The 13371-nt window shown below is 40.5% G+C and overlaps 2 protein-coding genes across 4 annotated transcripts in view; both read left to right on the top strand.

The window, feature by feature from the left end:
- cacnb1 (calcium channel, voltage-dependent, beta 1 subunit) overlaps positions 1 to 5331 on the top strand; it is a 15629-nt gene extending 10298 nt beyond the window's left edge. For all 3 annotated transcript variants that reach the window (XM_008329451.3, XM_008329450.3, XM_008329448.3), the window contains 2 exons: positions 50 to 235; positions 2912 to 5331. In XM_008329451.3, the coding sequence (XP_008327673.1) occupies positions 50 to 235; positions 2912 to 3442 (717 nt within the window). In that variant the 3' untranslated portion in view covers positions 3443 to 5331. The remainder of the gene's footprint in view (positions 1 to 49; positions 236 to 2911) is intronic.
- A 2980-nt stretch (positions 5332 to 8311) lies between these two features.
- Positions 8312 to 13288, top strand: arl5c (ADP-ribosylation factor-like 5C). Its single transcript, XM_008329447.3, has 6 exons — positions 8312 to 8468; positions 9055 to 9115; positions 9320 to 9467; positions 10247 to 10330; positions 11805 to 11956; positions 12100 to 13288. The coding sequence occupies exons 1-6, from the start codon at positions 8423 to 8425 to the stop codon at positions 12146 to 12148; spliced, it is 540 nt and encodes a 179-aa protein (XP_008327669.1). The 5' UTR covers positions 8312 to 8422; the 3' UTR covers positions 12149 to 13288.
- The last annotated feature ends 83 nt before the right edge of the window (positions 13289 to 13371 follow it).

The raw sequence follows: 13371 nt of genomic DNA, 5'->3' as shown, positions 1-13371 counted from the left end.
AAGAGCGTTTTGGTTTAATGGAAGAAAAAACCCTTTTTTTTTCATTCAGGAATTGTTTGACATCATCCTGGATGAGAACCAGCTGGAAGACGCCTGCGAGCACCTGGCTGACTACCTGGAGGCTTACTGGAAGGCCACACACCCCCCGAGCAGCAACCCTCCCAACCCGCTGCTCAACCGTACCATGGCCACGGCGGCTCTGGCTGCCTCCCCTGAGCCCGTCTCCAACCTGCAGGTACAGGTGCTGACCTCCCTGCGCAAAAATATGGATATGTGGCCTGACATGGACGGTACTGCTGTAACCAATGAGGGCAAAGAAGCAGAACATGCTCTCTAAAGTCCAGCAGAAAGAGAGAGAGAGAGAGAGAGAGAAACCAGGGGGACACTCCGGCCACTCAACCTCAGTCTAAACCCAGCAGTCTGCTCTCTTGAGCCTGAAGGGGGGAATCAAACCCTGATCACGGTGTACATAGAAACACAATGTAGATGTTAACTCAGTTTAAAGGTAGAGTATGTAGACACGATGCATGTAGTTACTCCTTCTTCCCTGCAGAGGGTGTATTGATCAGTTTGAATGCCCAGGTAAAAAAAAAAAGAAATCTAATGTTGGGAGTCAGCCAATACATTTTTCACAAGACCAAGTAAAGCATTTTTTACATTGAAGGCTAGCCATTGCCTACCAGATCAAAGTCATGTCTCATCGCTGAGCCACACTGACACCTGCTGGACTCTAAAATCCTTATTTTAAAATACCTTAAATTACAATGTTTGATAGCGAATCTTAAAATGTTATTTCATTAGCTACATTTTTGCCTTTACATCAGGTTCTGCACATGGACTGGTAGTGCATTAAAATGTATATAAGATAGGATAACTTTGAAATGATTATTATTACTATTAATATTTCTAAGTCTTACATGCTCTACCTTTAAGAGATTTAGGCAGCATTTTCATGTGGGTCACACATGGGTTTACTTGGGCTGCTTTGTAAAAATTAGAGATAGGTTACTCCTCCCTCCCCCTCTCCCCCCCCAGCCCACATATGGGGCCCACAAGAAACAGGTGGACACACCATTTGGATCGGTCATTTACACCCACATCAGTGCTGCAGTGAAAAATCGCTGGCTCAGGAGATCCTGGTTCCCACATCTGAAGTTTGTCAACACCTACGGTACGAGCAAAATACAAGGTCTGTACTCCGAGCAGCAGCTGATCCTTCATTACCAAACCAGTGGAGGCTGCCCAACTCAAAACACACTGGATAACCAACACAGCCCCTGGTTCTGAGCACTGAGCCCCCCCATTACCTCCCCCCTCCTCATCTATTTCTCTGTAATCATCAGTAGAATGACAACTGCCCCCACCCTGCCCTCCTTCGTCCCAGGGCTACTTTTTCAAGCACTTTTCATTACTGGTTGAGATCGAGTCCAGTTTTGCTGTCCTCCTCCTCCTCCTCTTCCTTCTCCTCCTCTGTGTTGCCATGGTACCACCCCTGAAAACAGCAAGTCATGTCCGCCTCTTCAAACAGAAACGCTGAGTTCGGTGCCTACTACTGCTAATACTGTGTTCAGTACTGCTTCAATGGTGGTTTCTAACAACTAAATACTAATAAGAACAAATGGATTCTGGGCTAATTCCTGAATATCTTTCCCCCGTAATTGAGTCTTTAAAACACTGCAGTAGCATCGTTCTGTCTGCATTATCAAAAACAAAACAAAAACAAGTCACTTTATTGGTACTCTTTATTTAGAGTACTTAAAAGTCTTAAGTCTCCCGTCAAAACTAAAGGCTCTGTGAGGACATTTAGCTCCACCTGGTGACAGCAGTGTGAAGTTTTCATATTGGTAAAACCATTGGCACGGTACCATGACATTGAGCAGGGACTGGTTTCTGAGAGCTTTAACAGTATCGGCCCAAGTTTTGACTTTGATTGAAAATAGTCTGACAGTACAGTTGTATATTCAGACCAGGTTGGAAGGACTAAAGTATTTAGGAAACTGTGACGTCAGTGTTTCAGTATACATATAATTATCACGGTGGTTTTCACGGTGTTTATTTTAGCCGTCAAGTTCAACCGTCAGTTTGCCACTAGGTGGCACTGCTGCTGCAGTTGGAAGAGAAATGGACTGTGCCCGTGAATTGTTGCTTGTGACTATTTTAGTTTGCAGGTTGGAATGTGAGGATTTGAAGGCTTGACTTCACTAATCTGTTTTGTCCAGTAATTGTTTTCACATAATACTTTTCTAAGTATTATGTTTCTAACAGGGATCGTGTGTGCATGTGTGTGTCAGTGTGAGAAATCAGAAGAAAATGTCACTTAAGTATTGGGAGTTATCAGGACTGGATAAGATATAGGATATATAAATAACTTTAACGAAACCTGACCACGAAAAACATTTATCTAAAAGTAAGCAGAGCTTGATGGATACCTAAAGTAAGCGAAGAAGGTATTATAGCAGTTCAAAGCCAAATATTCTATAAAAAAATAAATAGCTGAATGTTGGTAGTGAAATACCTTAAAGCCAGGCAAATTAGCGTAGCTTAGTAACAGCTGTGCAGCTGTTAAAAACAACAGAATAACAGCCAACGGAAAATATAACTGAGATGAACAGAAATATCAAAAATAAATCAAGAAATAAATGTGAATGATTGCTGAATTAAAAGCTAGCTATATTAGTAATAGCATTTGACACATTGTTTAAGAAAAATGTCAACCTTTCGAGGTCATGTTAGCTGGATACGGGTCAAATCTTCACGCTGATTATTTTTTTTACATTATGGTCTTTTGAACTGTGTTGTTTTGCACCTTGTGGACTAACTCTGCTGACTAACTGCTGACGGTGTGCCTTTGCTCTGCTGTTTGTGTCTCTGCATGGTTTTTTTGCTGTGGCATGGTGGTGTCTGGCTGCAGGGGCCGTACTTGGTGCACGGAGAGCAGAAGCGAGAAGGTCCTCCGACAGAATGCGGTGGCAGCAGCACTCTTCATGACTATCAGACCGACCTGGGAGGGAAACCTCAGCAGCAGCAGGCGTACCTGCGCTCGTCTCGTGGCCAGCTACGGAGCGGGAGTGGACGAGGCCTTTCGCGGCAGGACACCTTTGACTCTGAGACCCAGGGCAGCCGGGACTCTGCCTACACTGAGGCCGGCGACTCCTGTATGGACATTGAAACTGACCCCTACGAAGAGCCTGAGCCCTACCGCGGGGGCGGGGGAAGTCGCCTGCACCTAGCACAGCATCACGGCAGACAGGCGTCCTGGGAAGATGAAGGAGCTGAGCCGGACCAAGAGAACCTGAACCATCCTCCTATGCCGAGCCAGACGCAGCCGCATGGACGCGCCAAGCTGAGAGAGCGTTACTGCCAGGACCCTGTGGACACAGGGGCTAACATAAGTCGCAACAAGAATCAGGATGATTGGGGGAGGGACGTCTACATCCGCTGAACTGCAACGTCTGCACGGAAATGGAAGCTGTGGGAAGGTGGCACAGATGCTTCCAAAAACTTAAGTGTGACTTCGGGGTCATGATGAGAACCAGAGCTAAATAATGAATCTGTTTACATCCCTGTACAATGTAAATGAATCAACTGCCAGATGTCATTCTCATCACCTTCCTCCAGCAGTAAAGTTATTTCTGTTTAGAAGAATTATATCGCTCTGTTTTTTGTTTATTTTTATTCTTATGTTAATACTGCATGAAAACCATGGATTTCTATACTGACAGCACGAGCACAGTAGGTGTCACAATTGTGAATCTAAGACTGTGGTCTCCTTCACTTGTAGAGTGTGAAAGCTGGTAGAGCTGTGGTCTGTCATATGTGTCCTCTGCAGTCTTTAACAGGGTCTGAAGTCCAGCATCTCCAAGTGTGCGTGTGTGTCTGTCAGGGCTGCTCTTTAACGTCACTCTGTGCTTTTGGATGTCAGGGTTTTTCCTCCTGTAGTGAGAACCAGGAGTTGAGTCTCTCATCTCCACCTCTGGTATCACCCAGACCTTAAAATAAGCTCCTGGAGAAGTTGCCATATTTAACAAGAAAAGTTCTAAGTCAACATTTTCATGTGGGTCACATGGACAAACTGGCTTTGACAGACAGCTGTTTACTTCACTTGTCAGCTCGACAAAGAACACACTCCAAAGATGTTGACCTTGTTCCTGACCTGGCTCAGCCTCACCCACCTCCTGAACCAGTCCTCAGGTTCACTCACTCCCCCACAGGTACTAAAAGTGTACCACAGTGCAGACACAACGCAGCACTCCGACACTGGTCATGTGAATGTCCTGCCCATAGACTGCATATAGAAAATGGACATTGTTGTCCGCAGCAGTAGTGGAGCCTCGGCTGCTTCACTGGTTTCTGAAGTAACTCAGTACAATTAGCTTCTCTTTGTACAGCACGGTACAGATTTTAAGCTAGTATCATGTTCTTCTGAAGACTTTATACATTGACATTCACATGGAGTTAGTTCTGAAACCAGTTAAACCATGTTTAACCAGGGCTTCACTCCTGCAACCAAACAGCAGCGCTGGTGTTTTTATATACAGTCTCCGGTCCTGCCTTAGTCACTCCACCCCTTAGAAAACACTAATTAAAAAAAATCTCCAATCACAAGTGCCGGAATGTCTCACGAAGCCATGTCCACCACTGCCACGGTGGGACGTCTTAACTCTTGTTACACTCGTTTTCATACCACGCCCGTGTGTCCTGTGTCCTGTGTCCTGCCGCTTCTCTGCAGCACTGGCTGTTACTGTGGCTTCAACAAAAAAAAACAAAAAAATCGATCTATTTTTCTTTGCACCAGCTTTGTTGTCTGTTTTGCATCTTTATATATATATATACATAAAGATATATATATAAAGAAGTTGTGTGTGGTTGTTCACTCCACCCAAGCAGCTATAGTGTGTCTGGTTCTAAATATCACTCTTCTTCCTACTCTTTTTGTTCTGGCTGCATAGGTATTTTTTTTTTTTTTTTTTGTATTTAAAAGTTTAATTACATGCATTTCTAATAGGAGTGCTGATGCGGGGATGGGGAGGTGGGGTTTAGGTGCAGCCTGGTTCTTTCCTCAGTTATCTATAATGGAAAAATCCATGAATGTCCTTGGTAGGGTGCCTCGGCCCGTCCATCTTCAAGTCAAATATATATATAGATATGAAATAATGAACAGTACATGATGTTATTGTTGCGTTCTTGCAATTGTTAAAAATATGAGATAACATGTATCATTGGTGCCTGACTGTAGCTGCATTTTGCTTTTTCCTGCCTTTCATTTTTAACCTGTGGATAAATTCGTATTTTAATTAAAATTTTAACCAGGAAGTTGACCTGTGTGAGTTCATTTCTGAGGTGAGGTGAGTTTGTGGAAGAAAAGAGTTGAGCAGATGTTAAACATTCCGAGTCTTTTCTTCTTTCTGAGGCCAGAGAAGACAGGCTCAGTAGAAAACAACAACACAGAGTTGAATAATAAATACACTTAACCAGGTGACATACAGCATTTAATTAGTACTTGTGAGTACTTTTATGTGGTATGACCCAGTTACACCTGGAGTTACATCAAAGACACATTTGGGAAGGAACCAAAATAGATATGTTAGCCACAAGCTAATAAGCTAATATAGCAGACTGAGGAAACTGTGAAAACAATTCAGCCACATTCTTTAAAAAAAAAAAAAAGACACAATAAAGAATAATGCTATATAAAATGCATTAAAGAAGTGATAAAGCATACCCCAACAAATAGATAACCGTTTGCAGACAGCAGTTTAGTTTAGAATTAGCTACCTAAACATACACCCAGAAATTAGCTGATAGGTAACCACAAATGGAAAAATATCTACAATTTTACCAATAAAAATAACAACGAAAATATCATTAGCATTGTTGCTATCAAAATTGTGCATTTTCTACAAATTAATACGACATATCCAGCTCCCAACATAGACCCTGAGTCTTTAAATTCTGTCCTAACTTTTATGCATACAGTTGAGAGTGTACAAAAGTGGAACTGACTCTATCATTTAATCACACTCCCTGCTTACATAATGTGTCTTTGTACCTGTCTCTTGACCCACAGGACAGGTTTTAGAAAGACTGCTTTGTTCCATTCACTTTGATTGTCAGAGGAAAGACACAGAGGTGTTACAGGAAAAATGTTAGATTTAATTGTTACATGTTTTTTTTTTTGGCTCTAATCCTGTAAAAACTCATAAAGGCCCATTTGTTTTTCCACTGTGTAACGTGAGATATAGAGTTGACAGACAAACAGGTTTGGGTCTTTGTCATCTTTCTGTTTCATTATTGATTGAAAAAGGAAACAAATTGAGAAGCTTATTCCAGGATGTGGTTTTTATACTTGTGTTTTGCCCGTGGCACAGTGACAATAGTCACAGGAAGTCTTGAAAGAATAAGGCAGTGGCGTTTTGTCTATGGTTAAAGCCCTGGTCTTAACAGAAAGTCTGCAGCAGAGAAGTCATTTCACAGTAACACAGAAACGATATATACTTAATATGTTTTAAATGTGTATTTTAATGAGCATACTCTACAGGCATGTACTTACTGCACAGTGTGCAAATCAAACACTTTTTTGTACCCATTACAAAACTGGTCAGACTGAGTGACCTGATCTGACCTGCCACTTAATCCACATAATATTGGGTCATCAGTAGCTGCAACTGCAATAATGAGTGACCCATATCTGGTGTCCAGCAGCACATGTGGGGTGTCCAGTGTGCCTTTATAATGTAAATTTGCAGCCAGTGTTTTTCAGAGGCCAATGTCTGGTACCCAGTGGCTCATGACTCAATCTTGGAACAAGGGGACTACAAAAAAATGTAGTGGCCCACATTTTGGTAACCACTGGTGGCCATTTGATATCATTAACCCACATGTGCCCAGAATTAACTAAAGATGGATCCTGAAGTGGGCCACTTGATGCCACCCAGAGGGCTGAAATATGACAAATGTGTTTTGTTTTGTATTCTTCATCAGAATTTCAGTCGCAGTACTTCCCGTAAATGTAAAACGTCAAATGTTACCGTAAGTATCAGTGATGGGAAAGTCCTGGGTCATGGGAATGGTTTTCTTTTTCTCTTAATTAATTCTGCGGATAAATGTGGAACAAAAACAGTTTCATTTCCTTGTTTCTGTGCGGACCAGAGGTATGTCTTAATGGGTGTAAAATCCACACATGTGTTTGTTGATACAAGTGAATTTATAATACTAGACTGACTTCTATCACAGAGGCCTTTGTTCAATTAATACCAAAAGTTGCCACCCTTAAAATGACATCATGTGACATGAAAGTGTTTGAAATGCTATATCAGCTCTTTATTTGATTTTCATAATCTCTCAGCTAAACGTGTTAATCATCCTTTGACAGGTCCCGGTCAGTCCTGACAGACAGTAGTGTACCAGGAAAAGATTTTTATCTGACCGAAACTATTTCAGTTATGTTGTCATCAGACACTATAGCTACATTCCTCGCTAGCATTTGTTCCTCGCACTGTACCAGGTGAACGGTTCAGGAAAACCAGTCACGCAGACTACGTCTTTTTATAAAATTTGACATTTAAATACATAAACACGACAGAGAGAAGCCCTTTTTCAATACAGCAGTTCTCGAAGATACGAACATCCTTATGAAGATTCCTAGACAGGAGCTTTGAGCTCCTTTATCCAGGTTAACACTGCCTTTGACTTTTTTTATGTTCTATGTTCTCTTGTATACATTGTTTAAATGTATGTTCCTTTTTATACTGTATTCAGTTCAAATCATTTATTTTGTTTTATATAAATTAATTGTATTTTTTCCTTACCATTTTTTCATTTCTCTTGTTGATCGATTTTATTGATTCACTGTGAGTCACTTTGATCTGTAGTCAAGGGCCTTGAGAATAACTGATGATTGATTGATTGTTTGATTGATTGAGTTTCTCAAACAATAGGAGCTGACCTCCCCCTATTGCCTTGTGTTTTTCCCCCTTTTCACTAAAGACATTTCATTTGTTGAGAAAAAAATAAATCAAATATTCCAGAATAGGACAGATACAGGACAAACAAAACACATTTCCTCGTACATACATCTTTTGTTCAGCATTAAATGGCTGCTTTTTAAATATAAATTTACCTCCTTCAAACACATTAATTTAAGAGAATTAAAAGGGAAACTAAAACCAGTTCCTTGTTTTCCAGGGAAGTCCTGAATCTCCCACATGATACAAACGCAGCATTACTGTGATCTTTGTACGGTTTGCGTGGTTCGAAAAAGTACCTGGTTTCCCTCCAGCTCCGCCCACTTCCACTATGATGAAACTGGTCGGTTTTATAGGCGTGGAAACACAGAGTGAGTCTGTCAGTCAGCAGTCAAGACACACACACGTACTCAGACACCCAGTTCAGTCTGACTAGTACCACACACCTTTCGGACAATATGGGATTCCTGCTCAGTAAGATGATGGCTGTGTTCGGGGACAAAGGTGAGACTGACTCCGATGATTTTTTTTCTTATTTGTCATTTTTAGTAAATTATGTAAAAATAGTATAAATACTTTTTTTTTCGTAGGTCATGGTTGACATAATTTCAAATGATAAACTAAACATTCAGGTCTATATTGGTCTTCGAATGCCAAAATAAATCAGACAAACATTTCTAATTGTTTGGCTCTAATTGTTTGGCTCATGAAAAGCAAAGAACCTTTGGACCTGGATAATGATGACATAAGCTTCAATGGTTATCCAGCAAATGTCATGATATTAACAGCAGAGGCCAAAAATTGAGATACAGTCAAGAAAACCAAAAGTATGTAATGACAATCCTGCCCCCGTGAGTGAATTGTTTAGCACTGGAGGGCATAACATGTCTGACAGTGTCCTGTCTGAAAGAATGAAAAAACATCAGCATCTGACAAAAGGATGGATGTTATGTGATGTTATGAGACCTACGTAGTTGTTCAGCTAAGGACAGGGCTGCATATCTTCACCTCGTCTGTGCTTGTTGTTCAGTCTGACTCCAGGGCGAATCACGTGCAAATGAAAACAGACATTTCACATTTTTTCCTGCAGAGCACAAAGTCGTCATCATAGGTCTGGACAACGCAGGAAAGACCACCATACTGTACCAATTGTAAGTAATTAGACTACTTTTAAATTTGTAGTATTAAAATTAGTAGTAATTTTGGTAAAAAAAAAATAGCTCAGGACTAAAATATATATTTATATATTTATTAGCTCTTATATATTATTATTATTAGCTATTTATATAGCAGCATCTTAATTATTCACACTTTTCCTAATGCAAAGCACCAAAACCTGCCAACTTTCTCTCCAGCCTGACTAAAGAAGCCGTCCACACGTCGCCGACCATCGGCAGCAACGTGGAAGAGATCATCGTGCGGAACACGCACTTCTTAATTTGGGACATTGGTGGACAGGAGAACCTAAGAGCCAGCTGGAACTCCTACTACTGCAACACTGAGGTGTGTACTACATAATATAAATATAAATATAAATATAAATATAAATATAAATATACTCTAGATCCAGTAACAATCTCAACTAAATTATATCACTACTAAATATTATTAGTTTAGGGACCTTCAACGTGGGGTCTGCGACCCATTGGAGGTCTCTACAGCTACTTTACAGGGGTCACGGAATTTTGGTGGATGTAACAAATTCATATATTTTTATATATAAACATTCAAACTGTATTAAGTCTTTATATAAATCAATACATGGCACTAGGCCAGGTTCAATATACAGTAAAACTAAATTGTATTCAATACACTGTATGCAGTACTGTATGCAGTAGAGGTCCCTGCCACTCTAACCTACTCCAACTCCACCCTGCATTTTCCTATTTTTTTAGTATTATTTTGCATCTTGTCTTTGGATACTCCATTTGATTCCAATGTGTTATACCTCACTCCTGTACAGTGAACTAGGACATGTAAACAAACCGAAACCAGATATCACCAATACCACTAAAGTAGGCCATTGTATACTGAGCTGGTTCATGAACCCAGAATATTCCTCTCAGTAACTCTGCATGCCTGTCACGGTGATAAAGCCCGGTGTTTAGTACAGTTACATAATTCCTCAGCTGTACAGAACACAGAACTGCAGCAGTAGCAGCAGCAACATGTGCTTTCCACTATCTTCTCTGATAGAGAGCAGGAACACAGACTGTGATGATGAAATACCTCAGGTAATTATCAGCCAATCAGATTTTCTCTCTCTCTCGCTCTGTTTTTAGATTGTTATTCTGGTTGTGGACAGCACCGACCGGGAGCGTCTGACTCTGAACAAGGAAGAGCTGCACCAGTTGCTTGCACATGAGGTACCGGTCCCTAAGATATAATTAAGTAAAGCCCTTAATTGTGAAAGACAATCAAAAGTTACAACTGAAAAAAAAAAGTCTTTTTCTCACGGAAGATTTTCAACAAATGAAGCCATTATTTAGATTTAGATTTCAAACTAAGGCCCAGGGGCTGGATGTGGCCCGTTCAGCTTTTTGATTCAGCCCACTAAACTTTTCCAAATTAAGTAATTTATTTATGTTATCATTATACTTCTGCCTTTTCCCTGCAATGCCCACATTTTACATGTTGAACGCTCCATCTATCTGCTCCTAACCCGGACCCAGTTTTTAAATTTTTGGACCCATTGTGGCCCACGAGTCACAGTTAAACTGTACTGCTGTACACCAGCTCAGGTCTTGTGCCTTGTTTTGGACCTCTGGTAATTTAGGATAAAAATTCAAAAACCCCAAACACTCAATTCAAACTCCATTAAGTTTGTCTTTTGTGACTTGGACTGGAATTTAACCCTATAGACTAAATGTCACACGCATGACCTGGACTTCATCTAAATTATGTTTGATGACTTTAACCTGGAATCCTCTCATTAATTACTAGTCTGTAAAACTGATTTAAGACCTGATGTTTGACAACGTGACACAGATAACGTCTTAAAATTGCTTATATAATAGCAAACAATTAAATTTAATGATACCAGCCGAACTGGTTTTCTACAGAGTTTGACTTATTTGTTAACATTCAATCTTTCAGTCCATTTTATTCATTCATTTTAATTTTAACACGCTTCCTTTTAAATGGGTTCTGATAGTAAATGTAATCTGAGTGTGTTTACTCACCATAAATAACACGTTTGTCAGTTGGTATCATTCAGTTATCACATTTTATGCATTCATTTCTGTCATACTTACATATTTAAACCTTGGAATTAGCCTGTTTTTTATTTCTTTATTACTTACATTACCTGTCATAAATACCTAGAAGCTAAAGATAATATTATAATGAGCTGCACCGCTCCCTTCTCACACTGACACCAGTGAGTTTCACTGTTGCTTTTAAATTGAACCCTTTTAAAATTCAGGGAAACTGCTTGTGTGTGCTGTTCATGATGTGCTGACTGAAATTACACTTGCGCTCGCTGAGAGTGATTGCGTCACACACCGTGGACAAACCCATGACACGACACAATGAGGAAGTTTCAGATCACGAAATGTGACTCAGTGAGGGTGTCAACAGACAATGTGTCTGAATATTCCACTGACGCTGTTGCTATTTAGGCTCATAGGTGACGTGGAAACAATAGCTGTTTTTTTTGTTCTGTTTTTGTGTGTGTGTGTGTGTGTGTGGTGCAGATTAAGCTCTCATTAAATTATTCATGGAATGTTTTTGGGCCACTGTTTCCTTTGCGCCTTTTGCCCACATGGAACATGTGTACAAACATGTGGGCCATCTGTGTCAGCAGTGTAACATTCAGGGTTGTCTCCTTTCCTCTATCAGAACCTACAGAGTGCGGCTGTTCTCGTCCTGGCCAACAAACAGGACGTGAAAGGCTCGATGACAGCGGCAGAAATCTCCCACTGCCTCACACTCAACTCCATCAAGTCTCACCCCTGGCACATCCAGGCCTGCTGCGCCCTGACAGGAGAAGGGTGAGTGACAGTCCCCCCCACACCCTCACACATCTGCATTCACCTTCAAAGCCTGCAGCAAACTACACTTACTGTAGTCACTGCATTCTGAAGAGGATTCTTAGCAGTAAAGGTGCTAATTTTCCCCTCCAAAATCTCTGCAGTTTACCTGCCACTCTGGACTGGATGAGGTCAAAGGTCTTGGCGAACTGAAACAACAAGACTTGCGTGACGACAATGCTCCTGAAAATGTTCCAACCTCATAGACAGGGCACTGACAAGTGTCAAGATTGTTTACGGTGCTAAACCTGGTGCCTGTCTCACCGCACTCACAGTAAAAACATGTCATACCTGAGAGAAGGATGACGTCGTAACAAACAAACCGTCTTCTGCTACACCACCCTGTCGTGTTTATAAATTAGGTCGCTGACATGGCGGTTGGCATGCATCCACCAGCCAAGAGGGAGGAATTTAGGTCTTCATTCTCTGGGAGCTCTGCTGAGTATGTGTGATTATGTTTTAATAATCTGGTCAATCGTCTAACAAGATACTGCATTAAACTTACAGATAGTATATACGTAAGAAAAAGATGTCTCCGCCCACTTGCTCACCCATTTCACGGCTTCAAGACTTGAAATAAATAATGTGACCTGCTACCACTCACACAAGAAGACAACTACTGTCAGGAACCAGCCGTGGCTAAGTAAAAACTCACTTGAAATATCAAAAACATTGTAAAAGAAAATGAAGTGAAGTCTGGCTACCGTAGCACACACGTTTGTGTATTATTTGTTTTTGTTATTTTTCAAGTTTTTTTTCAAGTTTTTTTTTTTCAATTGGTGAGTTGCAGAGGAGCTAAAAGTTCTTTGACATGGAAATGATATGAAGGACCCCACGACCACAGGGTAAATGTGCCTGTTGAAAAGTGAAGGAAAATGTTCTACTCCCGTGTCTGAGTATGTGTGCTTTAATTCCTTTTTTTTTTTTTAAAGAGTCATATGTTCACTTTTAACATGCATGTACTTACATTCAAAACTAGTGCTTCGACTTTAGCTATGTTTTATTTCTGTAGAGGACAACACTGGAACTACACCAGCTATAAGCTTTTAATAAGTAAAACCATACTGTACCAGAATGCAATATTACAACCGATCACTCAACCTACAGGTTAGCCAATGAAGATGATGGAAGGAAGTTTGAGTATTTTGTAGGAACCTCTATATTAAGAGGCAGAAACTGGTGACCTTCTTGGTGCAGGGCTATAACCATTGTGTTAAAGTGTGGTTCTAATGTATTCGTTTTTTATTTTTGTTTTATTTTATTTTTTTATATTAATAAAGAAATTAAACCAAATGTGTTGTTTGTCTGAAAATGTGTTGCTAAAAGGTACTGACCCTTGGCTGAATGCAGTGTGACGTCAGTATTGACTAACCTTC

Source organism: Cynoglossus semilaevis, chromosome 17 (genome assembly GCF_000523025.1).
Source record: "Cynoglossus semilaevis isolate Cse_v1.0 chromosome 17, Cse_v1.0, whole genome shotgun sequence".
NCBI lineage: Eukaryota > Metazoa > Chordata > Actinopteri > Pleuronectiformes > Cynoglossidae > Cynoglossus > Cynoglossus semilaevis.
The sequence above is the reverse complement of the archived record's forward strand: the minus strand, read 5'-3'. Positions and strand labels throughout refer to the sequence as shown.